At 39.9% G+C, this 26,633-nt stretch overlaps 2 protein-coding genes and 1 long non-coding RNA gene across 5 annotated transcripts in view; 2 read left to right on the top strand and 1 right to left on the bottom strand.

Annotated features, from left to right (window-relative positions):
* Positions 1-3,241, top strand: part of LOC115253444 (solute carrier family 52, riboflavin transporter, member 3-A) — a 39,490-nt gene extending 36,249 nt beyond the window's left edge. For all 3 annotated transcript variants that reach the window (XM_029855819.2, XM_029855818.2, XM_029855817.2), the window contains exon 4: positions 2,594-3,241. In XM_029855819.2, coding sequence (XP_029711679.1) covers positions 2,594-2,788 — 195 coding nt within the window. In that variant the 3' untranslated portion in view covers positions 2,789-3,241. The remainder of the gene's footprint in view (positions 1-2,593) is intronic.
* Positions 3,242-3,769: 528 nt separating this feature from the next.
* The window catches only part of LOC109422020 (DDB1- and CUL4-associated factor 5), a 33,936-nt gene continuing 11,072 nt past the window's right edge, over positions 3,770-26,633 (top strand). Inside the window, exons 1-2 of the mRNA XM_029855816.2 lie at positions 3,770-4,076; positions 20,107-21,594. Coding sequence (XP_029711676.1) covers positions 21,387-21,594 — 208 coding nt within the window. The 5' untranslated portion in view covers positions 3,770-4,076; positions 20,107-21,386. The remainder of the gene's footprint in view (positions 4,077-20,106; positions 21,595-26,633) is intronic.
* LOC134285021 (uncharacterized) lies at positions 10,268-19,714 on the bottom strand. Its single transcript, XR_009996082.1, has 2 exons — positions 14,070-19,714; positions 10,268-14,006 (listed from the first exon to the last, which is right to left on the bottom strand). It is a non-coding gene; the product is annotated as an uncharacterized LOC134285021 (long non-coding RNA).

Here is a 26,633-nt window from a genome sequence, read left to right on the forward strand (position 1 = left end):
TCCAGAAATTTTTTCAGAGATTCCTTCAGGAATTCCTTCAGAGATTCCTTCAGGGATTCCTCCAGGAATTCCTTAAGAGATTTCTCCAGGAATTCCTTCAGAGATTCCTCCAGGAATTGCTTCAGAGATTTCTCCAGGAATTCCATCAGATATTCCTCCAGGAATTCCTTCAGAGAGTCCTAAGGAATTCCTTCAGAGATTCCTCCAGGAATTTCTTTAGAGATTCCTCCAGGAATTACTTCAGAGATTCCTCCAGGAATTCCTTCAGAGATTCCTCCAGGAATTCCTTCAGATTCCTCCAGGAATTCCTTCAGAGATTCCTCCAGGAATTCCTTCAGAGGTTCCTCCAGGAATTCCTTCAGAGATTCCTCCAGGAATTCCTTCAGAGGTTCCTCCAGGAATTCCTTCAGAGATTCCTCCAGGAATTCCTTCAGATTCCTTCAGGAATTCCTTCAGAGGTTCCTCCAGGAATTCTTTCAGAGATTCCTCCAGGAATTCCTTCAGAGATTCCTCCAGGAATTCCTTCAGAGATTCCTCCAGGAATTCCTTTAGAGATTCCTCCAGGAATTCCTTCAGAGATTCCTCCAGGAATTCCTTCAGAGATTCCTCCAGGAATTCCTTCAGATTCCTCCAGGAATTCCTTCAGAGATTCCTCCAGGAATTCCTTCAGAGGTTCCTCCAGGAATTCCTTCAGAGATTCCTCCAGGAATTCCTTCAGATTCCTTCAGGAATTCCTTCAGAGGTTCCTCCAGGAATTCTTTCAGAGATTCCTCCAGGAATTCCTTCAGAGATTCCTCCAGGAATTCCTTCAGAGATTCCTCCAGGAATTCCTTCAGAGATTCCTCCAGGAATTCCTTCAGAGATTCCTCCAGGAATTCCTTCAGAGATTCCTCCAGGAATTCCTTCAGAGATTCCTCCAGGAATTCCTTCAGAGATTCCTCCAGGAACTCCTTCAGAGATTCCTCCAGGAATTCCTTTAGAGATTCCTCCAGGAATTCCTTTAGAGATTCCTCCAGGAATTCCTTCAGAGATTCCTCCAGGAATTCCTTCAGAGATTCCTCCAGGAATTCCTTCAGAGATTCCTCCAGGAATTCCTTCAGAGTTTCCTCCAGGAATTCCTTCAGAGATTCCTCCAGGAATTCCTTCAGAGATTCCTCCAGGAATTCCTTCAGAGATTCCTCCAGGAATTCCTTTAGAGATTCCTCCAGGAATTCCTTTAGAGATTCCTCCAGAAATTCCTTCAGAGATTCCTCCAGGAATTCCTTCAGAGATTCCTCCAAGAATTCCTCCAGGAATTTCTCCTGGGATTCCTCCTGGAATTCCTCCAGGGATTCCTCCAGGAATTCTTCCTGGGATTCCTCCAGGGATTCCTCCAGGAATTCCTCCAGGAATTTCTCTTGGGATTCCTCCAGGGATTCCTTTAGGAATTCCTCCAGGGATTCCTTCAGAAATTCGTCCAGGGATTCCTTCAGGAATTCTTCCAGGGATTCATTCAGGAATTCCTCAAAGGATTCCTCCAGGAATTTCTCTTGGGATTCCTCCAGGGATTCCTTTAGGAATTCCTCCAGGGATTCCTTCAGAAATTCGTCCAGGGATTCCTTCAGGAATTCTTCCAGGGATTCCTTCAGGAATTCCTCAAGGGATTCCTCCAGGAATTTCTCCAGAGATTCCTCCAGGGATTCCTCCAGGAATTTCTCCAGGGACTCCTCCAGGAATTTCTCCAGGGATTCCTTCGGAAATTCCTCCAGGGATTCCTTCGGAAATTACTTCAGGGATTCCTTCGGGAATTCCTCCAGGGATTCCTCCGGGAATTCCTCCAGGGATTCCTCCGGGAATTCCTCCAGGGATTCCTCCGGGAATTCCTCCAGGGATTCCTCCGGGAATTCCTCCAGGGATTCCTCCGGGAATTCTTCCAGGGATTCCTCCGGGAATTCCTCCAGGGATTCCTCCGGGAATTCCTCCAGGGATTCCTCCGGGAATTCCTCCAGGGATTCCTCCGGGAATACGTTCAGGGATTCCTCCGGGAATTCCTCCAGGGATTCCTCCGGGAATTCCTCCAGGGATTCCTCCGGGAATTCCTCCAGGGATTCCTCCGGGAATTCCTCCAGGGATTCCTCCGGGAATTCCTCCAGGGATTCCTCCGGGAATTCCTCCAGGGATTCCTCCGGGAATTCCTCCAGGGATTCCTCCGGGAATTCCTCCAGGGATTCCTCCGGGAATTCCTCCAGGGATTCCTCCGGGAATTCCTCCAGGGATTCCTCCGGGAATTCCTCCAGGGATTCCTCCGGGAATTCCTCCAGGGATTCCTCCGGGAATTCCTCCAGGGATTCCTCCGGGAATTCCTCCAGGGATTCCTCCGGGAATTCCTCCAGGGATTCCTCCGGGAATTCCTCCAGGGATTCCTCCGGGAATTCCTCCAGGGATTCCTCCGGCAATTCCTTCAGAGATTTCTCAAGGGAGTTTCTCCAGGGCTTTTTTCGGTAGTTTCTATAAGGATTCATTCCAGAATTCTTCCACATATGCTTTTGAGAATTCTTCCAGGGGACCATAACCTTAAGAATAATCTACATCTTCTACTTTCCCTCAATTCCAGATCGCCACCTGGACCATCCTGATTGGACTGGTCAGCTACGTACGCCTCTCGATCACCACCGTCTTTCGGTACCAGGGCGGCAAATCGCTAGTGTGGGTGGGTGCCGTCACCCAAATCGGATCCCTGCTCGGTTCGATCCTCTCGTTCTCGCTGGTTAATTTTACCGACCTGTTCCAGCAGTACTATCCATGTTGATGTTGTATGGTGGTTTCCGTTGATCTGATGTATGGTAGGAGCGCCGTTTTTAGAGGTTAAGTGTTGCAATGGACTTGATTAGTTAAGTATTACATTTTCTATAGTGTTTGACCTATTTCTGTAGGGGTTGTTTTAGGCCGTTTTTTCGGTCATGCCGGAAACATGTTAGTAATTGTTAGTAACAGACTGCGTAACCTACTATTTTGAGTGCTGTGGATGGGTGTAGCCGTTGCCGAATGTGTGTTTACTTCATCTGAAGGTGAATGTCTTCGAATGTCTGGATTGTGGTGTGTGCGTGCAGCTCATATATTTATGATCAAGTTCAAACGGTACTCATTACTAAATTCCTGAAAGGAATTTCGTGGTTGATGCAACTTTTTCGATTGCTAAACGTGATGGTGTTTCGAAATTTTTAATGCAAAGAACTATATCTTGGATATGTTGTCCTTATTATTCAAATTTGTTTTATTTCTTTAGCTCTTTGCGCAATCAGTTTGCATTATAAGTCGTTGTACTTGTCCGAAAGCCCTCAAAAATCACAAACCAATATAATTGAAATAATTAAAAAATATGGATGGAGCTCACCAATCGTTGAGTTACTTGGAGCCTCTCCGATTCAGAAGACTCATCACGCTTAGAAATTATCACTCTTATTTTGTGTCAATTCTATACTACTTGAGTTCTTTTAAAATCACTACGTTTTATTAGCGATCCCAACGAACAAATGGCAGAGAATCGATTAATCGCGATTTCAACTAATTTCCCGTAAAATTACACCAATCTTAAGGTTCGATCAAGATCTCACTAAAATCAATCACAAATCAAAATAATGTGACAATTTCTTAGCGTGCCGGTCCAACCGGTCTCAACCTCGCATGCATCTCACCAACACTCACGCAAAGCAAAACGTAAACAAAACTAACACCACGGCAGCGCAGTTGCTGCCACGCGCCTGTCTCTACACAGGAAACAGCTGATCGCAGTGTGTCGGTGTGGGTTCCAACAGCTGAGATGGGAGTGTATGCGCATGCGGTACTCCGCTCGCTCGCAGTGTGTGTAGTGTATCTGTCAAAGTGTGTGGCGAGGTTGGGTGCCTGCTTCTCGTTCTCCTCCTCCGAAAGGTTTCTTCATGTTTTGGTGGACCTCTACTGAGAATATGAGTGTCTGTGCATCATCTTCGGTTGATTGGTGTTTTATTTGAGGAGTGATCAAATCCGGTCGAATTGCGTAGAAAATCTAGTTGTGATTATCTCGAAAAAGTAAAGTTGTTTCGAAGATTAATTAAGAGGTAAGTGCACTCCTGTGTTGGTAAGTGTCTCTTCTTTGAGCAGGAATAGAAGATTCCACTTTTTATGAAGTATACTACAATTTTATGTTTAATTTATGAATGTACGTCAAAAGCTCTTTGAGTTGAAGAACTCGCATTTACTGCTTCGATGCTGAAGTCGCAAACAATATTGCAATCAATTTGCATCTCATAGTCGTTGAATCAGTAGATTCTTCTGACCGTGCAAGGACCCCAGTGTATTCAAGTCCCTCAAGTCTTATCATCAATATTGATGATTCAAGTACTTTTTTATTGTTTGGTGCATTCATTCACCTTTGTCAATCAATCTTTTCAGTCTTTTCAGTCTTTTCGTTTCCATGTTCAGTATCCAAGAGAGTTTGTAGACGATTTCAAAGATATGCACCAAGTTTTGTTGAAAATAAATCAAACTATTAATGTAGTGCAGCATCATTGGGTTTTGATTATGAATTCAACTTAGATTGCAATATACTAATTAAGCAAGAATGATAACTTGTTACAAAAATACATTGGAACCTTATAAATGCACAACGCCCTACGTTGCACAAAACACAACAGAAACTAACAACGTACAACGTTCGACATAAATTGTGCCCAGTTATCCAAAAGGATAATTAAGTCTAATACTTATGACACACATGTGATACAAGAATCACTGTACAATTGCCCTTGAAATGAGTTCCACACTGAAAATTCTCTCCGTTCAAGATAGTCTTGTTAGAATTTGCTTGACACTGTGTACCGTTATACAGGAATCACATGTCTGTTATTGGCAATACATACTTGAAATAACTTATACCAATTTTCAAAGATGGTAAATACGGAAGCATTTGTGGAGGTATCCCTGGTTTTTTTTGGGAAAAATTCTTGATATTTTTTAGCGAAAGTGCTACAGAAGATTCTTGTATAACTCCTGGAAAAATCAAGGGCAGCTGTTGATTTTTTTTCCCTAGAATTCCTTTAGAAATTTCTATTGGAACACCATAAAAGCACTAAATAAAAATAACGCCTTTTTAAATTAGATGGAATATCTATCAAAATTTCTTACAAAGAATGGTGAAGTGAGGAAAGACATCCTTTTTTTGTTTCGTTGCTGACGACTGTTTTGAAAAATTTCCTTTACAATACCGTATAGATTTTTTTCCGAAATAGAAAGAATTTTTCTTAATCAATTCATGATCAAGATTCCACAGTAGGCTAGCCCACACTTTAATTTCCACAGTTCTGTGAGAAGGCATTTCATTTGTTGCAAAAGCAGTTCGCTCTTTTGAAATGTTGGTGACGATTTAGTATTTTTGTAGCTAACTATATGCCAAACAACTTTGATGAAGACTGCAAATTAATATGTTATTTCTTGTGATGAAATACACCTTCTGCTTTTTCCCTGTTCACCTAGTGGAACAGAGTCTGCATCCCAACATCCTCCACAAAAGTCCTGCAGCGATTCCTCCAGATATTTCTTCAAAATTTCCTACTGTGATTTCGTTTGGGATTTCTACAAAAAATCCTACAGAAATTTTTGAATACAGTTTATCCAGTATTTGCGGCTGGTAATCCATCCGGGAAGCCTTGCTGGGATTTCTGAGAATCTTCCAAGTATACTTGGAGGACTCCTCAGAGGAATTACCGAAGAAAATCCACCAATAATTCCTGAAGATATCTTAGCAGAAATATCTGAAGGAATCCTGGCAGGAATATCTGTTGGTATTCAAAGAGAAATTTCTAAAAAGAGATATCTGGAAAATCGCAAGAGGAATGGCTATAGCAATCTTTAAAGAGAGAATTCTCATCACTCTCTCAATCCCAGCGAGAATTTCACAAGATGCATTTGTGGTGAAATTCCAAGATGATTTTTCCAAAGATTTCTCCATGGATTGATTACCCCAAGAGTTCATCTTGGCGTATCCCCGCGAATTCCTCCAAGGGTTCATTCAGTAATTCCTCTAAGTAATTATTTAAGAATGCAAACTGGGACTCCTGAGATTTTTCCAAGAATTCCTTCAGGCTTCAGGAAACCCTTTTGGAATTTATCCCAGCTTGCTCTGGGATTACCTCTAGAAATTCTTGTTTGGATTCCTCCAATTGTTCTAGTTGGGATTCATCCAGCAATCGATGCTGAAACTTTTCCATGGAATCTCCAAAAAATCACTCAGAGATTTTGTTTCAGAGATTTCTTCAGAATTCCTCTAGCAATTCTTTTAGGAATTTCTCTTCGTATTTTTACTGGAGTTCCTCTTGAAATTCCTCTGAGAATTATTTCTAGAATGCTGCTCGGATTTCTCCGGGCATTCGTGGTGGGAATCCTCCAAAAAGTCTTGCTGGGATTTCTCATACAATTTCTGTTGGAAATCCTCCAAGAATTCCTGAAGGCCTCCTCAGAGCGAAAACTGCTAAAATACCATCTGGAAATGCTTGAGAGATCTCATCAAGAATGTTTGGAGAAATCCTGGCAGGAATTCATGAAGAAATTCTAGCAAGAATTTCTGAAGGTACATATTTCCAGAGGAATTCCAGAAGAATTTCTCGAAATATTTTATCAGCAATTCCTCTTGAAATTCTTCAAGGGATGCCTGGTGAGGTTTCTCCGAAAATTCCTACGATGGTTCCTCCACGATTTGGTCTTGAGATTCCTCAAGGGAGTCCTTCAGATTTTTTTTCAGGGATTCTTCTAGAAATTGCTCTTTGTATTCCAGTAATTACTGCTGGAATTATTATGATAATTCTACTAGGATTTCTTCTGGAATTCCTGCTGAGATTTATATTAAGCAGCAATATCGCCAATTATTACTTTTTAATTCCTAAAGGATTTCGTGCAGGTTTTGTATGGGATACCCAGCATAAATTATGAAGGATTCTGAAATGTCTACAGGAATCCCAGTAGCAGTTTCTGCAGGAGCTTCAAGTGGATTCACTGGAGGAATCCAGGAAGAAACTCCTGCAGGAATCCTTAACCGTTATGTGTCCGACAAACTTTTTGCTTTTTTCTACACCGTGCTTTTTAAATGGGCGCTGGGTACCCGGGTACCTTGTTGGCCACATAAGGGTTAAAAGTGTTTCTTCAGTACACTGAAATAAATTTTGTTGTCGTTTCCACCGAATCCATGGTAGAATTAAGAACTGTACCAACAATTTTCAACCGAATGCAAAATTCTGTTAATTGTACTGAAACATTGTCAATATTACCATGCGTGTGTTACTGTTACCTAAAAATATTCTTGGTTCTACTATTTGGACATTGTAATTTCGACCATGTAGACTTGAATGTTGCGCGTCTTAGATAAACATGGTCAAAAATACAATGTCCAAATAGTAACATCAAGAATGTTTTTAGTCAATAGTACTTCACGCATGGTAATATTGACAATGTTTCAGTACAATTAACAGAATTTTGCATTCGGTTGAAAATTGTTGGTACAGTTCTTAATTTTACCATGGATTCGGTGGAAACAACAACAAAATTTATTTCAGTGTAGATTTCAGAGAATCCTATTATGCATTCTTGGAGGCAATCCATAAAATAAATCTTAGGAAAAATTCTCTTGGAGAAATGCCTGATGGGATTCCTCTGAAGTATAACATTTCTTGTTGGGATTACTTTAGAAGTTTCTGCAAGGATTCCTTTACCTATCCTTCCTGTTAATCCTCCAAGGATTTTCTAAGAATTCCAATAAAAATTTCTCCTTCGATTCCTCCAGAATTTTTTTTATGAATTCCTTCAGCAAATATTTCTATAGGAATATTTGCTGGGGGATTCTCGGGCATTTTCAGCTGGGATTTTTCCAGTAATAGCAATTAATTAGAAATCCTCTATGAATTCCAGGAGAATTCTCAGCAGGAAACTGCCTGAGGAATCTTAACAAAACATCCTGGTGGATTCTATCACAAAACCCTTGAATAAACCCCTAGATATTTTTCATGTTTATATTCCTGCATATTTCAACTTAAACTTAGGTATTCTACACTCCCTTGTTTACAATTTCCGAGACCGGCGAAATCAAAGTAGCTTAAATGAGAACGAACTTATTTGGATACTGTGATATGGAGGTTTGTAAGAGCGAACTGCTTAGTCTGGAGGTTCAGATAAGAATGCTTGTCTTTTCTATTTTTCATTTGATCGAGCCCTTTGGCTACTGATATTTGTTCGGAACCGTTCGTCGGAGGGACCAACGTCAATTGACATCTAAGCGCACTAGGGGAGCGCAAGTTAAATACAATAATTCTTTATGAAGTTAAGACATAATCAGATCATAACTAATTCACTAAATATAAACAAGGGCTTAATGCCGAATACAAGTTTGATTTCATCGAATACTTGTGTAACAAGCATCAACATGATGCTGGGTCATTAGGCCGAAGGTCATTAGGCCGAATGGTCATTATGCCGAATGGTCATCAGGACGAATTGAAAGTTAGCCGTTGTTTTTACCTTTTCCAACATTTTTTGCCAAAAACTAGTTTAACAATGAAACTAGAAAGAATAGCCTATGTTTTAAAGAAGGAAAAATTTATGAATTGAATATCGGCAGTTTTAGCGCCAAAAACTATTTTAGCAATGATACTAGAAAGAACAGCCTATATTTAAAAGAAGGAAAAATTCATGGGTCAGTTCTGCATCAATAAAGTATCTTCGTGCCTGTCACACGATACACACATGCAAAATGGTCATTTGCAGAGGAAGCTCTCAGGTAATAACTGTGGAAGTGTTCATAGCTGAGAAGCAGGCTTTGTCGTCCCCACTGAGACAAGACGGCAAGAAGAAGATCCAATGACCATTCGGCCTAATGACCATTCGGCCTAATGGCCATTCGGCCTAATGACCTTCGGCCGAATGGCCTTCGGCCTAATGACCTTTGGCCGAATGGCCTGACACCCATCAACATTTATGTGTAATAAAATTCATCACTACCGTCGTTGGGGGTGAGAATGGGTCAAAAAAGGATACTCAAAGATTGTTTGTTAAATAACAAATGAAATTGAAGTCGGAATAACTTTTTTTGCAACTTCTCATCGTAATAGGCCATTTTACCTCACGCAAATCTGACAGGAAAAGGCCTACTTTCCCACCCAAATAAACAGTGCTGTAATGGTTTATTACAGCATTGATTTGCGTTGCGTAATGAACCATTACAGCACTGTTTTCAGTTTTGATCAACTTATTGATGCTTTCTGGACGCAGGTTTGAAAAATTGTGACATCTGCAGTGCCGGATTTAGGCCTCGGGGGGCCCGGGGCAAACTCTATAAAGTGGGCCCCCAGAATCAAAGTTTCGAAAAAATGAACCATACAATTACGTCTATTTTCTTAATCTTATGTATTATTATATTTTTAATGTTTATTGTTTAGGCCTAATATTGAAAACTTCTGATTTCTGAACTTCTCTAAAATTCCGACAAATTGAAAATTATACGAACATTCAATTTGATATTTGGTTCAAATGTCAAAATGCTAGCGTAAATGATATCTTGTTCAGATAGTACATATATTTTTGTTTAAAAACTTAGCGTTCAGCTAAAAATCTGCTAAAACATGGAGCAACTTTATTTGAGATTGCACGAGATCGACGAGTATATCAAGATTCAGATTATACAAAAATAAGTCTCTTGGGAGCAACTATAGCAATAAATCTTAATATCTCTAGAAAAACTCAACATAAAGATATGGAAAGCTACTGTTTCGAGGACACTTGGTTCTTAAAACTAGCCCAACTCCCAAATATCTCCAGAATTCATTATCTTCTCTTCCCCATGATAGCAACGAACTGATGCAAATGATTATTAGGCATTTGTTTTCAGATTCAGAGTATAATCATAATCAACAGACGTTTGTACAATCATTGTGAAATAATAGATAAATTTGTGAAACTATTGAAATTTATATATATGTACAATTACTCTCAAAAGCTTAATCTTTCATGCACTCTGCTTAGAGACACTTTTTGTAGCAACTTGCAGTCACGGAAAAGTGTTTCCATTTGATAAGAACTTGCAAGGGCTTTTAGAGAAAATCGCGTATTTTTAAATACTGCACCAAAAATTATGAAACTTTTGATTTTGAATTATTCTTAACCTTCCAGGACGTGCGCCATCAAGCATCTGAAACTGCACGGCGCACGCGCTGTATACGACGAGCGAAGTTTTTTGGTAGTGTTGTACTTTTTACAACGGCGCGCGCGCTGAAGGGTTAAGAGAAAATCCAGATAAATGGCCAGAAATAATTAAGATACATTTAGGAACCTAATTATAGGTTCTTTTTTTTATGTGACGTCCTCACTGGGACACTGCTTCTCACCTTAGTGTTTCATGAGCACTTCCACAGTAACTGTGGAACTGTCATTAACAAAGAGTTTCCTTTATCAATGACCATTTCGTATGTGTATATCGTGTGGCAGGCACGAAGACACTCTTTACCTGAGGAAGTCAAGGATTTTCCTTTACGAAAAGTTCCTGGACCGACCGGGAACTGAACGCGTCACCCTTAGAATGGTCATGCTGAATATCCACGCCTTAACAGCTGTGGCTATAGGGGCCCTGTTTAAAATATGAACGCCCATTGACGTGAATTTTATATGGTTTCGTTGAAAAATATAAATTGTGTTTCGGATTCTTGGGGGGCCCCCTTCATCGGGGGGCCCGGGGCACTTGCCCCCTATGCCCCTCCTTAAATCCGGGCCTGAACATCTGCACAGTATAACCTGCTATGATCAGACTTCCTTAATCATGACTATGTACATCAGCGTGCAGTCTGATGAAAAAGTTTTGTTAAAAACTATCCTCAAGTGGTAATTTATGAAGTTGCAAAAAACGTTGTACGCAACTCGGTGCAGAACTCGATTTTTACAGCACTCATCGTAATTATCCAACTCGGCAAGCCTCGTTGGATAAATGTACGGCTCGTGCTGTAAAAATCATCATTCTGCACCTTGTTGCGTAAACTACTATTATTTGGTATGTATACTCTCCTATGTGGTAATGATATTATGCATATCAAGAAAAATCAGAATATGGCGATTATCTGCCTCTAGCTTCTGATATTAGCGCGACAGTCACTAATCATAACAGCGTCACCAGATTTAAAAGTATATAATTCCATTAAATGGGGTTTGACAGCAAGAACACTCATTCCACTGAGCCACTCTTGCCGTTCGTCACAAATACATTCAAAAACATCTGTCACGTCGCGAAATCCACGTGCTTTTGTTTTTAACGGGAACACTTTTTCTTTTGATTTGCCTTGCGACTGTCATGCGGCGGTATGCTTTGCGAGCGTACGACCGCCGCAGGACTCTAATAAAAGATAAGCGCGACAATAGTTTAGCAAGAAAGTATCACGTTATATGAATTGCTTAGTAAACTACAAATGATTGAAAATTGACCCAATCTCACCCCTTAGAGGGGGTGAGAATGGGTCAAAGTATTCGAAATCACCTATCTAAGGACTGTATCGTTAATTATGAGTACACCTTTGAGGCTCTGTATTAAAAAGACTATGCCTTATTTTGTTAACTGCTTTGTGTCTATGTGTTGCTAACGTTGTAAACAAACGATAACCTTCATTAAAAGTTAAAGTTTTTCCTCAAGTGGAACAATGCGAGGGTTTACGGAGGAGAAGCGAAAATCGATTGTGACCAGGCACTGCAAGGAAAAATGATCATCGCTAAGAAAATTAGCAAAAATTGAATGTGTTAGGGTTTTTGTTGTCCAAAATGCTATCAAACGATTCGGTATGCATAGCACACTGAAAGACTTACCCGGACGCGGCAAAAAACAGGTGCGTCCAAGTCACATTTGGACAGCAAAACTTGCAAAATCGTTGAAGGAAAATAGGAGGTATCCATTAGAGATTAAGCAAAAAAGTGTGAAACGACTGTTGGTATGGTTCAACGCGCCAAGGAACGTAATTCCCCGAAGACCTACCCGGATAAAAAATACAATAGAAAAACATAGGATTCCAATGTAACAGTACCATTAAAAACCATTGTTTCACAATAGAATTCAATGTTAAAATAACAATAGAAAAACAATAGAATCGAATGTTTCTAACAATAGAATCAATTGTGAATGAGCATTTCACATTGAATTGTATAGGTTGTTAAGTATCGTAACAATACAAAAAATGACTTTTTTCCATACTAGTTTTTTCGCAAAACATAAGATTCTATTGTAAATTAAATGTCAGTGATGCCGATATGTCCAACCAAATATACAGAAGATTTTTATGTATTTGTATTGTTTTGAACAGTTAAATAAGCCGAGAACATTCTGTTTTGAACTATGATTTTACATTAGATTTAATGGTTTGGGGATGGTTTTCTATTGTGATACAGAAGATTCTTATGTTTTTGAATTGTTTCAAACAGTAAAATTCTTAGTAAACGTATTGTTTTCAGATTGTTTTATTTCTGGTTCCACATTTGATTCAATGGTTTTGGAATTGTTTTTTATTGTGAAACAGAACATTCTGTTTGTACTGTTTTTACATTGAATTCTATGATTTGGGTATTGTTTTCTATTGTGATACAGAAGATTCTTATGTTTTCAAATTGTATTAGACAGTGAAATGTATAGTAAACGTATTCCTTTGAGCAGTGACTTTATAACTGGCTCCACATTAGATTCAATTGTTTTGTAATTGTTTTCTTTTGTGAATCCGAACATTATGTTTGTACTGTTTTTACATAGAATTCTATGGTTTGAGTATTGTTTTCCATTGTGAAACAGAAGATTCTTATGTTTTCAAATTATTTTCGACAGTGAAATGTATGGTGAACGTATTCCTTTGTATTGTTTTCTATTGTGAAACAGAATATTCTGATATTTTGGAATAGTTTAATTTTACAAAAGTATATACTGATTTTGAAATGGTTTAATCTATTTCTGCTTATTGATTTTGTTACTGACTGCTAGAAAAAACTCGAATAAAGCGAAACTGAACTATCATTATACATTTGGGCTAAAAGCTTGTATATTTCAAGCTACATTTTAAGAGCACAGATCGAACAATTATCGAATATTTAGAACACTCGTGTTGTAAATCGAGTAATGTTTAATTGCATTTGTGGTTGAAGCTTAAGCTCCCATGCCCCACAGCCAGATAACTGGGTTTAGCAGACTAAGCATTATATGTGGCAACACCATAAGCGGCGTGATGGAACCGTGCCGAAGCGCGCTAAGTGTTATTAGACCACTAATGTAGTTGCATTTAGTGGGTGATGAGGTACAAAAGTAACATTACAGCGTGCTTAATCATTATTGCAGCACTTGAAAAAACTCGATATACTACAGCTGGAACCTATATTAGAAGATCGTTCAAATGCAAAAGATGATTTTAATACAATGATATATTTGTGTGTCATTTTGGGACTTGTTTCCCAAAACGACGCATACATCATTGTACAGATTATAAGTCCTTTAAATTTTGACTACACAAGCTTCTAGTTTGAATAGCCCTTCAAATATACGGATTGCTCAATGTCCTAATGCAATAGATAGCGCAGTAAAGTTTTTTTAATGCTTGTTACAATAGATAACTCACGCTAGGCGCTTTCACAAAATTTATGATGGTAGTTCGTGTGCATCGGGTCTTACTTCGACAACGCCAGCCCCTTCTTAGCACTCCACCCCACTCGCCCCTTACCGTAAAACCATAAGGCTAATACATTTCAAGTAACGTCCTTCCTAAACCAATTTGCTTCCGGAAATCTTCCATCCGTGTTCCGCATTACGTCGCCGGGAATGAGCTCCAGTTGCTCGTGTTTCCTTGTCCGCAAATCGAGCTCTGATGAAAACCGATTGCATTATGCTGCTCGTCTTGCCGGCAGTCTGGTATTTAGCATCGTCCGGGGTCGCAAGTGTACCGCATTCTCCAGATCTTCCGCAGCAAATCGATTTGGAACATGAATTACCTTTATCAAACCTGCAATTATCATGACAGCGATGCCAATTAGAATGATTCTAACTTCACTGAATAAAAACTTACCTTTCTCAGTATTTTCCTGCTACCCCGCATCCTCGCCCGCATCAGAAGATTCCTCCGGCAATCACATTGATCCAGTACACTTCGTGGACGGCGATGGCTTCCGTTAAGACAGCTGGACACGCTCCGGAGGATTCCCTTTACCGGTTCTAGTCTGGGTCCACTGGGAATACGGACGGGAACTCGGACGGGAAGAAGCACAACCGCTACACTTTTTGTTTTTTTTCTGAGACATGACACCAAAACATGCACGGTAAAAATAAATGCCCAAAATTTGATGATAAAAACACACGGAAAAAAAAATAAAATGCGTATGGTAAAACATATGCAAAGCAATACAATATATTGTTACATAAAAATGTTATGTTTTGTATTGTAGATACAATTTGCAAATATATTTTTGACATTTGAAAAACAATACATTTTTATGTGGACGGTACTTTCTATTGTAAACCAATGGTATCAACAGAAAATCCAATGGTTCATTTTTATACGGGTACCCAAAACAGAAATGTCCAAAACGCAGTCAAATTCTGGCGGATTATGTGAAAACTCAGGCTTGGAAGCTGTACGACGATGTTTTGAGCAAAAATTGCATGTGCATATTCATGGATGATGAAACGTATGTCAAATTGGACTACAAGGTATTTCCAGGGGCACGGATTTTCACTGTTAAGCATGGCACGGATGTTACGAATTAGGAGAAATCGAATTTTTGCGAAAAAAATGGGAAAATGTGTTGGTTAGGCAAGCAATTTGTCAATGTGGTATGAAATCGTCACCTATCTTCACCGTCCCAGGTATGAACGTCGAAATATACCGGAAGGAATGTCTCCAGAAACATATTCTGCCACTCATCTGAAAGCACAAAGGTCCTACATTACTTTGGCCGGATTTGGCATCCTGCCACTATGCGCGTGACACCTTTGACAGGTATGAAGGAAACAATGTTCAATTTGTGGAAAAGGCAATGAATCCTCTAAATTGCCCGTAAATAAGGCCCATTGAGAAATAGTTAACTATGATGAAAGGGAAACTACGGAAAAAGGATAGAGGAGCAGAGGACGTCACAAAATTCAAGAAAAACTGGGTCAACGTATGCAAAACCATCGTCGGAACGGTTGTCCAAAATCTTATGAAGCACGCCAAGAAGAAAGTGCGAGAGGTGGCAAGATCCATGAAAAATTAAATATACAATCATGTCATGGGCTTTTCTGATGGTCAATGAACAATGTAATTGAATTTAATTTACAAAATAAATAAAACATTTTGAAATACAGCAATTTTAAGGACAAACGTCTTGAAATCCCGCTTCAACAGTGCATCAATACTTCACACGCACAAATCTCAAGAAGCAAGCTTCAAACAACAATGCATTTTATTATTATGTTCTTGCTCACTTGTAATAAGCTTAAAATGAGAAGCTCAGGTGCGCTGGTTTTGTTTACGAAGAGATTTGTGCCCTCGAAATCGTGAGTAGGTACCAAAGTCGGCCATTGTGGCGGCCATCTTGGGATTCTAACAAGTCTGTCCTTAAGGTGTACTCATAATTAACGATACAGTCCTTAAGAATATAATAGTTATTTATGTAACGAGTTGCAAAAAGTTGATTTTTTCAGCACGAGTCGTACATGTATCCAACGAGGCTCGCCGAGTTGGATAAATAGGGTAACCAATATAATTTGGACCCCCATATATTTTGGACCCCCTGGGTCGTATTATCACAACTTACACAGGTTTAATGATAGGATGACGGAAATTTTTAAAATCATTCGCTAAATAAGATTGCTCTGCACGGGCAGCAATCTTTTCCTTACTGGAAATATCCTTGTTTGCCTTGAAATTAATTTTTGCCAATCTCGTCATCCGTGCGAGTATCGTTCATGTTTACAAAAAGAGATTGCGGTGTTGAGGAAACTTGCAGATGTAAACAAAAATGTTTATCATTCTAGCGCATTAAATTCGCAATGTTCGTCTAATCAGCCTTTGTCAATCAAGTAATTAGGATGTGATCCAGCATATTCAAGCGGCAAAATGTTCCAAAATAGTTTCAAACGAGTTTAAACACCGGGTGTCCAAAATATATACTGAGGAGGGTCCAAAATATATTGGGGTGTCCAAAACAGTGAAAACTGATGCTTCAAAAATCAGTTATTTTCATCAAATTTTCAGCCAGAAATGACTTTGTGGGTATTTTTAACGGACAGTGGAGGCTTTTACGAATATACTAACATTATTATTATGTGTAAATACTCTCTGAATCTGTTTGATTTTGACTTAAATTCAAACTAATGTCCTCTAGGGGTCCAAAATTCAACCGTTACCCTACGAAGAGTGCTGAAAAAATCGAGTTTTGCAACGAGTTCCATACAAAATTTTATGCAATGATTTTTTCATAATGCAACTCATTTGAGTTGCATAATATTCATAATGCAACTCAAATGAGTTGCATTATGAATATTATACAACTATTTTTCATTATGCAACTCATTTCAGTTGCATAATGAACCAGTTCGGAAAAAATAGCCATTATGATACCAAAATAAGTTAGATAAAATGTAAATTATGATACTGAATTGCATAAAATCCTCTTTAGAGTCCTTTGCCATCGCATACTTTGTCTTACACATTAATGACTAATTCCATTCGCCTGGCTTCATTCTTTAGTCGGATGTACGTTTCCGCCATCGTCTCAAATTTGCGAGCTATAATATCAATATGATCAGCGAAACCAAGCAGCTGAACGGACTCCGTCAAAATCGTATTGTCGTCGCGGTTGAAACCCGTAGATACCCCACACCCGACAATCGAATTTTCTCAAAATCCATACGTGAAACCTAACGTCGGACGTAGGGCGCTGGACAGCGGACCTGGCCCTCTATATCTGTATCGGAAATTAACTATAAACATTTAAAATGCTCAATCTCGACGCACGGTTGGTCTTTTCATTCCGGTTCTTCTATAAAATTTTCACAATATAGCAAAGTTTAGGACAGCTTGAAGAAATTTGGAATATGTTTAGTATTATTGAAAATATGGTTCTATGAGTATACCACACAAAATAACAATCTGTGCAAACTGCATTTTTTTTAAATTTTTTCAACGTTTCAAACATTTGTAGCGAAAAAAACTTGTACGGGGATAAATCTGGAAAATAATGATTATTACTAGCAGTTATGTACACATAACATATCACTCAAAACCGACTTTTGAAATACTTATTTTGGATAGAAAAACCTCCAACATTAAGAATTTGGTCTATCCCTAAAAAACACATAATTTTTGGTCGAACTTTGACGCTCTGTTTTTAATATCTTTAGAGGTTATAAAATTCCGTTCTCTGGTAAAACTACCTCTTCAATAGATTTAAATACATACCCAATCGAAAAAAATGCAAATTTTTAACTTTATGTATTTTTTATTTGCGTGGCTTGGTTGCCTGGCCTTTTCATTGGCCTTTTTTCATTTTTAAGAAGGCCATTGGCCATGGCCTTTTTTCATTTTTAAGAATTGCCCTAAACTGCTGAGGGAATTTTTCTTGATGAAAATAATTTTCCTATATCATGAGCATTATGGAAAAGAATATATTTGCGCAAAAATAAGAGAAATTCCCACAGTTTTCGCTATTTAAAACTTTTAGGAGATGTCCAAAATTTTAAAAACATGTGTCCAAGTTGAATGATTATTATAAAAACAAAGTCCAAGTTAAATGATTATTTTTTGAAAATCAGAACTGCCATTCTTTACTTAAGAGATTTACATAGTATCTCCAAGAATAAAGTTATGTTTATTTCAAACAGATTATTTTTCAGGCAGTTGGGAACGTTTATAGTTAATTTCCGATACAGTCCTTATCCAGCGCACTGTGCCCGACGTACGTCCGACACACGGTTTAGCAGAAAAATCGAATTTCGCGTGTCGAAAATTCCGATTTTCAACTGCACGAACAATACCATTCGTGTTTATCCCCGCTCTCCTTATTACACCTTCTAACGCAATGTTGAGCAGCAAAAACGGAAAGACCATCATCTTGCCGTTACCCTCTGCGAGATTCGAAGGGACTCGAGAGTGTCCCTGATACTTGAACTACGCACGTCGCTTTGATCAATCGTGTCAGTTTATCCGGAAATCCGTACTCGTGCATAATCTGCCATAGCTGATCTCGATCGATTGTATCATACGCCGGTTTAAAATCGATGAACAAGTGATGTGTGGGCACGTTGTATGCGCGGCATTTCTGCAAAACCTGGAGGACACATCTGGTCCGTTGTAGCGCGTTCACCCATGAATTCAGCCTGATATAAACTCTCTTGCATTGGGTGATAGGCGGCGGCATAAAATTTGAGAAAGTATCTTGTAGGCAACGTTCAGTAGTGTGATCGCGCGATAGTTCCCGCTATCCAAATTGTCGCCCTTTTTGTAGATGGGACACACGATACCTTCGATCCATTCCTCCGGTAATACTTCCTTCTCCCAAATCTTGCTAATGATCCAATGTAGTGCTCTCACCAGTGCTTCTTTCCGTATTTTAAAAGCTCGCTTGGTAGTTGAGCTGCTCCAGCGGCTTTGTTGTTTTCAACCGGTCAACCTCCTCCTCAATCTCTTGAAGGTTAGGGGCCGGAAGTTTTTCGTCCTGCGCACGTATTCCTAGATCTTTTAATACGCCACCGTCGGTGCTTGCAACGTCGCCATTGAGGTGCTCATCGTATTGCTGTCGCCACCTCTCGACCGCCTCACGCTCGCTCGTGAGAATATTCCCGTGATTATCTCGGCACATGTCGACTTGTGGCACAAAGCCATTGCGCGAGCGGTTCAGCTTCTCGTAGAACTTTCGTGTGTCCTTAGCGCGGTACAGCTCTTCCATCGCTTCGCGATCTCGTTCTTCCTGCTGGCGCTTCTTCATCCGGAAGACTGAGTTCTGCCTGTTCCGCGCCTGTTTGTAACGTGCCTCATTCGCTCTCGTACGGTGTTGCAGCTTTCTCGCCCATGCTGCATTCTTCTCGTTTTTCAATTCGTCGTTTCTGGGATTCGGAGTCGCCAAGCCTAGTGCGGTACTACTTATGGCGGATCGGATGTCTCTCCAGCCATCTTCAAGTGTAGCTGCGCCAAGCTGCTCTTCCGTTGGTAGGGGCACTGCTATCTGGCTGCGCGTAGTCTTGAGCCACTTCTGCGTTCTGCAGCCGCTCGATGTGGAGCCGCGGCGTTCGACTTCGACGTGTAATAATAACCGTCAACTGTTTTGAACGCATGTATACAGCGATGTACCGTCGATTAGAACGTGGTCGATTTGGTGTTCTGTTTGAAAGTCGGGTGATCTCCAGGTGGCTTTATGGACATCTTTGCCCAGGAAGAAAGTGCTTCGGACTACCATACTATCAGCTTAATACATATAATGAAACTCCGTATACTGCATTAAACTGATATCGGAAATGGAAGTTGTTACCGTTGATCTATATCTTGCTTGGTTCATTTGATATTCTAATCTAAACTAAGTCCTGCTATCTTTGAAGATCTACAACATCTCAAATGTTCTCATGAGTGTCTACATCCCAATAAACTCCGTAAGCGCGATTGAATGCCGTGCGTTGAACAAAGTTATATGATGGGAATTTTAATATCATTACCTACTAGTTCTGAACTCAAGAACAGCTTCATAAAGTTTCTGCATCTGTAGAAATTCTGTAAAAAATAACCTAATGAATTAAAAAATGGTCTCAAAACTTTCTCTACCAAAGTCATCCTATCCTACATATTTTTTTTTTTAAAAGCTCTACCATACTGAAGAGCGCGTTTTCGTTCACATGTAGTTGCACGAGTCGCATATCGTGTGCACATAGCACCAACGAGTATACCAACATGGAACCAGCTCACCACTATCGTACAGTAAACAAAAAATCCCCATGTAGTTATCATCGCACACAGTCGTACCTTGTGGGTACTTGTACACAATGTTATTATTTTTCTGTTTGTTGTTTTTGCTTTCTTATATTCACACTCTTATACTTGTTGTTGCTGTTGTTTTCATTGCTCCTCTTTTCAGAGTGTATGGTCTTTGGTGTTATTATGAGCGACCAACGACGAGCCTTCTGTATATGGTGTACTGCTGCTGCTCTGTGGTAGATCTCGGTTTTAATTCAGCAAATCGTCACCATCCAGAGGAACCCGCATCAAGTCCATAGAGAAGGAAGGTAGCCAGCCGATTCTGGCCTGCTCTGATTGCAATCACACATTTGTGCCAAGTCCAAGTCCAAGTAAGCAACACGCTGCTCTGCGGTCTGTGCTGTGGACCCCGAAGCAACAGTAGTGGCACTTTTGGTATATGGTTGCTTGGATCAGTGAATCTGTACGCGAAAGGCACGAACATAGGCGCATATTGTGATAGGGAAGGTATACGTGAACATGTAAAGCGCCACTAAAGAAAATGGTCACAGTCTGACTCGGAGAATGGGAAAATGTCAAAAAGGTTTTCTGTGGTGAAGAAAATTCGAAAGGGAAAATCAGTTTTACAGAAAGGGGTGCATACTAGTTCGGAGTGGTGATCGATTTCCCGGTCAACAGTTCTAGATCGAAGTGAACAAGTGAAGATATCGTAGATTTTGGGAACGAAGAATCAAACGAAGAGGAAGAAGATGTGGCAAGTTGTGTAGCAAGGAAGGACAGTGAGCAAGACTATTGAATCGCAGACAGCTGCAGAAAATTGAAATTTAATTTCATATCAAATAGCGCGATGTGAATGTTCATAAAAATGGTGACTGACCAGACATATTGTCTTGATGGTGATTCGAAGAAGGAAAAATAGGGAATAGAAAGGTGAGTCAGTGCATGACGAAGAGAAGGCTAAAGGGAGAACAACAGTGTAGCAGGGTGTAGTAGATACAGTAGAAAGGGAGAAGGTGGATGAGCAAAGAGGACATTGACGACGAAAAGTGGAGTGTGGGGTACCCTCCTACGTACTGGTTTCAGTAGCTTCAGCCTCAGACAATCTTCAATCGTTCTCTGCCATCGAACTCTGTGTGTGCTAACTCTGGATGAAGAAGCAGTGCTGAGATAGGCATATTGTGAACAAAGTGTCAAAAGTGATACACTTTCGGTTTCACTCGGATGATGTGAATCGAAAAGAACATGGCCAACCCGATAACAAACGAGTTCTAGCTACGTATTAAGTAATCTCAAGAATAGGACTCACCGCCTACTAAGTGAACTTGAAATCGGAAGGAAAGTGAAGAAGAGTGAAAATTAGTGTGCCGTGTCGAGGGGTGGGCGGGTCAAGAGTCTAGAAGGGCTTTGAACTATCAAGAAGGAAGCAAAGTGACAGAGACGATGACACACTTCCGGAAGCATCCCGAAGTGAACGTCCTCGGCCACCTGGTCAGCCGGCAGCTGGGTGACAATGTGGACAACTTTCGGAACAATCTGTTCCACGAACGGCTCCGGATCGCTCGGAACCTGTACAAGAAGGACCTGGTGTCGCACTACGGCTGTGTCAATGCCATCGAGTTCAGCCAGGAGGGCGAACTGCTCGTCTCCGGTGAGTACCCGCCCCCGCCCTAATCTAGTACCCTGGTTGTTATCAACATTTGAGAAATCCCGAACCATTATTCTTGTACTTGTTTGCTGTGTGATGCCTTTCGAGTGTTGAGACCGGGTGCTCACATTCGATTGGCGATGGGTCGGGTGTCGGTCCAGAGGCAAGGGGAGGACGGACGGCAAAGACCAGTATCAATTATGTTTACGTTTTGTGTGATTTTGTGTGAAGGTGAACGATTTTTTTTGGTATTCTGTTTCTTTCATTCACCTTTCAATCAATGCACATACTACGATGATGATGATGATGTGGTTGGTGTATGGTAGGACGATGATGAGCTCGTGTGTATTACTTTTTGGCAAAGTTGGCCGTACGTATAGAAAGACGACGACAATCAGCACGCAAGCAAAGCAAGCCGTCAGCTGCCTACTTGGTGCAGATGTCAAGTATGAGGAAAGGCAAAAATCTAACAAAATGGCTTTTTTATTGACTATGTTGATTGATACAGAATCCATCGTAAATTCGACAAAGTAACAAAGGCAATGTATATTGTACTCTATTGTTTACTTAAATTCTATTAAATATTCACACAGAATCAATGAAACAATACAATCTATCAATTTAATACGACATCCATTAGTACGTCACGCGAAAAATGGCAATTTTGAGCCTTCATCACTCTTTCGTACGGGATTTTTTCTAAATCTAGTACAGGACTTGGTTCAGGATCTATTCGTAAGGGAGAACATCCCAGGAGAGAACCCATAAAAAGACGATGCATTTTGACATTTCCCTGTCGCTTGTAGCATATTTTCCCATACCTTGATACATGCATGGCTCCGGCTCGTCGAAGAACCCTTTGAGGAATTCAGGGGAAAAATCCAGGAGGAATCCCGGAAAGAATCCTTTCCCAGCAGAAATCCCGGGAGCATTTCATGAAAGAATCTTGGAGTAATCTCTTACAAAATCTCACATGAAGCTTACGTAAGAATCCTAGAAAAATCTCTAAAGGAATCCTTGAAGGAATTACAAGGGAAACCTGCGAAGGACTTCCGAGAAGAATTCATGGAGGAATTCCGAAAGGATTCCCGGAGAAATCATTAAAAATCCCAGAAGGATTCTCTGAAACAATCTTGGGATAAATCTCTTATTGAATCCTGGGCCTAAATCACGTAGACTCTTTACAGATTGGTTTCTGGCCAAAGTCTATGGTCCATACAAATTTCGAAACTTTTGTATAGACGAAAGTTTACGAGGGGGAGGGGGTGTCTAAGATGGCCAAAAATAAGTCTCCGTAGTTTATGGACAGCGCATAAAGTAAATCCGTAAAGAATCATCAAAAAACTCGAAAGAAATTCCTAAATAAATATTGGAATACCTGACAGCATGCCGGAAGAAGTGCCGCGAGTAATCAAAGAACGAATCCTGGGAAGAATTTGTTACGTTTGTAAATAGTTGTGAACATTTTGTCAGTTTATTTTCTATGTTATACTATGGTTTGTACATCTGTCCCTGAATTTTATTGCGCATTTGTAGCGCTCCAGTAATTTCGGGCAGAAATCCAGTAAAAAACACACAAAAACCGTCCCCTAACACAAACATCAGATGGCAGACGGTCTTGTGCTGTTACCCGAATCTAGATGCCCCTTTAGGATTAGAAATTCCTAGGCCAAACACAAGCTATGTAAGCAAGTAACGTTGCAAACAAATGGCAATCCACCAGAAGAAAAACGATCACAGGATTGACTGATGGACCAAGAACAATAATGAAATCTCGTCATCCTGGGATTGGGCTTCGTTATCTCTCAACTAACATTTATTGTGAATGTAAACGTCAACAAAGCGTCCTCAATACGGCTTGATGCTGAGTTACTGTGTTGTACATATAGATGGAAGCTTCTATGCAAGCCCTATACCAATGAATCTGGCGAACTTAAGGTGAAACATCAAGAAATCCCATTGCAATTTTTCATACAAACTTTAGAGGCACAAATCTGACGAACGAAGCATCAAACCAAGCCGCACTTTTTTATCCTGGCTTTGCTCACTTGCAAAAAGATGCAGCTTTTCCAAATCGAGCGCATTTGTTTACGAATTTTCAAAATTGGTGCTCTTGAAGACGTGAGTAGGGGTCCAAGTCGGCCATTGTGGCAGCCATATTTGTATTCGCTGAAGTTTCTCCTTAATCAGCATGTATATGCTGTGCGAGAAGCTTCTATGCCACCAAGTCATAGCTCTTTTCTCGGCTCCTATGTAACCACTAACTGAATAACATCTTGAGAAGGCGCTTTTTCAGCCTTTTCGCAGTTGTTAAATAATAGTTATACGGCATCCCCAAATTAAACGATTAAATATAATTAGGTTATGGATACCGTGACGCAATACATGTGGAACTGGAATTATCATTTTTAAAATTGAATAATTAAAGTACTTGCCGCTCTTTGGAATCGAACTCCCGATCTCCGTATCCACTGGTCCCGATGATGTCTTCGCTGCCACACTGCTGTATATAAAAAAACATAGAAAATAGCCCGTTTTGTTTTACTCCAGACAAGGCTTCATTATTGTGCCACAAGAAACCTTACCCAACTTCATCTTGCTGCAAAAGCTTGTGAAATGTCAAACACAATAATGTTTACATAGAACAAGCTGTGTGATTGCGCCAACAAATTCTTCTTCACAGCTTCTAGCTGAAAGAGTGTTCTTTAAGTGGAGCGGACCTGGTGTGATGGTTAGAACACTTGACTATCACGCCGAGGACCTGGGATCGAATCCCACTCCCGACAAACTCACAAAATGTGGGTTCTTCCTTCGGAAGGGAAGTAAAACGTGGGTCCCGAGATGAACTAGCCTAGGGCTAAAAATCTCGTTAATACAGATAAAAAAAGGGGGTTCTTTAAACGGCTACGAAGCGCTGCTGTTTTGTGTTTTGGCAACATTACAAAACGTACTGTATAAAAGCAGCTATTGTAGTGGCTGGGATTCTTACTTTGTCGGCGTCGGTGGTGTAGTGGTAAGCGTGGTTGCCTCTCACCCCAGTCGGTCGGGGTTCAATTCCCGTCGACGCCGATGGGATTTTCTGAGACATAAAATCCGTGATCACGTCTTCCCTCGGATAGGAAGTAAAGCCGTAGGTCCCAGCCCATGTGTTGATGGGTTCGATATGTAGGGTCCTCAGGTGTGTGGTGGCTGTCTCCCTGGGGCGTCGGCATTTAAGGCTTAGCTCCTAGACCCAGCCGACGTTAAACACAACTGGCGCCGAACGGTGCTAGTTGGCCAGAAAAAAAAAAGAAGAAGGACTCTTACTCGATTTGCACATCTTCCGGAAAATCTTCCGGCATTGAATTAAAATAAAGTGACCAGATATATTTTACTCAAATGCGGGACAAGATGTTAATCATTCAAACTAACGTAAGTTTTTTCCAGTATGGACTAAATTTGGGGCTGGTTTTCGATGTCTAATGGAACATTTTTTTTTTAAATTTAATACTCACATTGCGTAAACAGCAACGAATAATGCAGCCATATACAGCAGTGCTATCGCGAGAAAGCGGCGCAGCCGAAAAAATTTAGTTAGAAAGGGTTTCAAACTAAAAATTTGTTCCACAAATTTTAGCTCAGAGGGAGACATAGCCAAAAATCCCCTCCCCTGGCTACGTAACAACAAGGAAATAATAAAAAAAGATACTATACAAAATCAACAATTGGAGTACCTGTTCTATATTTTTTACACTCAGAATAAAATTGTTGTATAGAGTTAGGTACGCATAGTATCTAACTCTGTACAAAATTACAAATCAATCGGTTGGAAATTGACATAGTTATAGAGGCAAGTGCCCAAAATAGGTACACCTGCCCAAATGGTACAATACCCTACTTTTCAAAAATATCGTAGCAATTATGTTTTTCCAATAATTTCAGTACACATTTTGCACAGCCTTTTGATGTATTCTCAGGAGTAAATGTTGCAACATTACGCGGGAAAATACACCATTGCATCAATTTCAAAATATCCCAAAAATGTCAAAAGTTTCAGATTTTTCGAAATTCACAGAGTGCAAAGTGTAGAATTAGCTTTAGTTAAAATACACAGAAATAAAAACCAAAAAAAAAAAAGAAATTCACAGAGCAATGCTTACGATCAAGCAGGAAGGACTTTAAAATGACGAAAACTTTATAAAATACCTTAAACAAATTGAAATGGGAATGATTTTTTACATGGAAAATCAAAAAAGCATAATATGTATAATATCTTAAGCAGAATTCTACAATAAACTATTTTTTTTTCAATCAGCTAGGAAAGATAGAAGTCTGTTTTAAAAATGTTTCACAAGAATATAACTGTTTAATTGTTTAAATCCGGGACGTTTCCGGGACGCTTGTAAATGCGGGACAGGCTGCTTGAATCCGGGACTGTCCCGCATAATCCGGGACGTCTGGTCACTTTAAATTAAAGTGCAATAAAAGCAACCCAAATAATTTCACAGCACAGAGATGGATAGCTGTAAAGAATTTGTGTAGTAGCTATATATCCCGCTTAAAGTTTGTTTTGACAATAATGTTTACATCCGACAAGCCGTGTTGGTAATCCAACAGTTTCTTTATTACAGCTTCTAGTTGTAATAATATCGCATAATGGCCTTTAAAGCGCTGCTGGTTTAGGGATTTGTCAGTATAACGCATTGTACTGTATAGTAGCAGCTGTTTTGTTAGTGGGGACTCCTATTCGATGTGTTCAAGTTTTCACATCTTCCGGGAAATCTCTCGGAGTTGGAATAGAGTGGAGTAAAGGCAGCCTCAGTGACAAGCAATGGATTTCTGAAAACCAAGTTTGGTAGCTGGATTGTGCTTGTTTTGCAGTCGTGTATTAGCTTATGCTTTTTATTTGACTAGTTTTCCTTTTATTCAGCGTTGACTGCTTTTACTCGCTGGTTACACAAAAGAAAGCAAATGACTGAAGCTTATAGCGCTGAAAATGTTAGTTGGGCTATGTAGATAACTGGGCACAATTAATGTTGTGTGTTGCATGTTTGTGTTTTGTG

The sequence above is a fragment of the Aedes albopictus genome, chromosome 1, assembly GCF_035046485.1.
Source record: "Aedes albopictus strain Foshan chromosome 1, AalbF5, whole genome shotgun sequence".
NCBI lineage: Eukaryota > Metazoa > Arthropoda > Insecta > Diptera > Culicidae > Aedes > Aedes albopictus.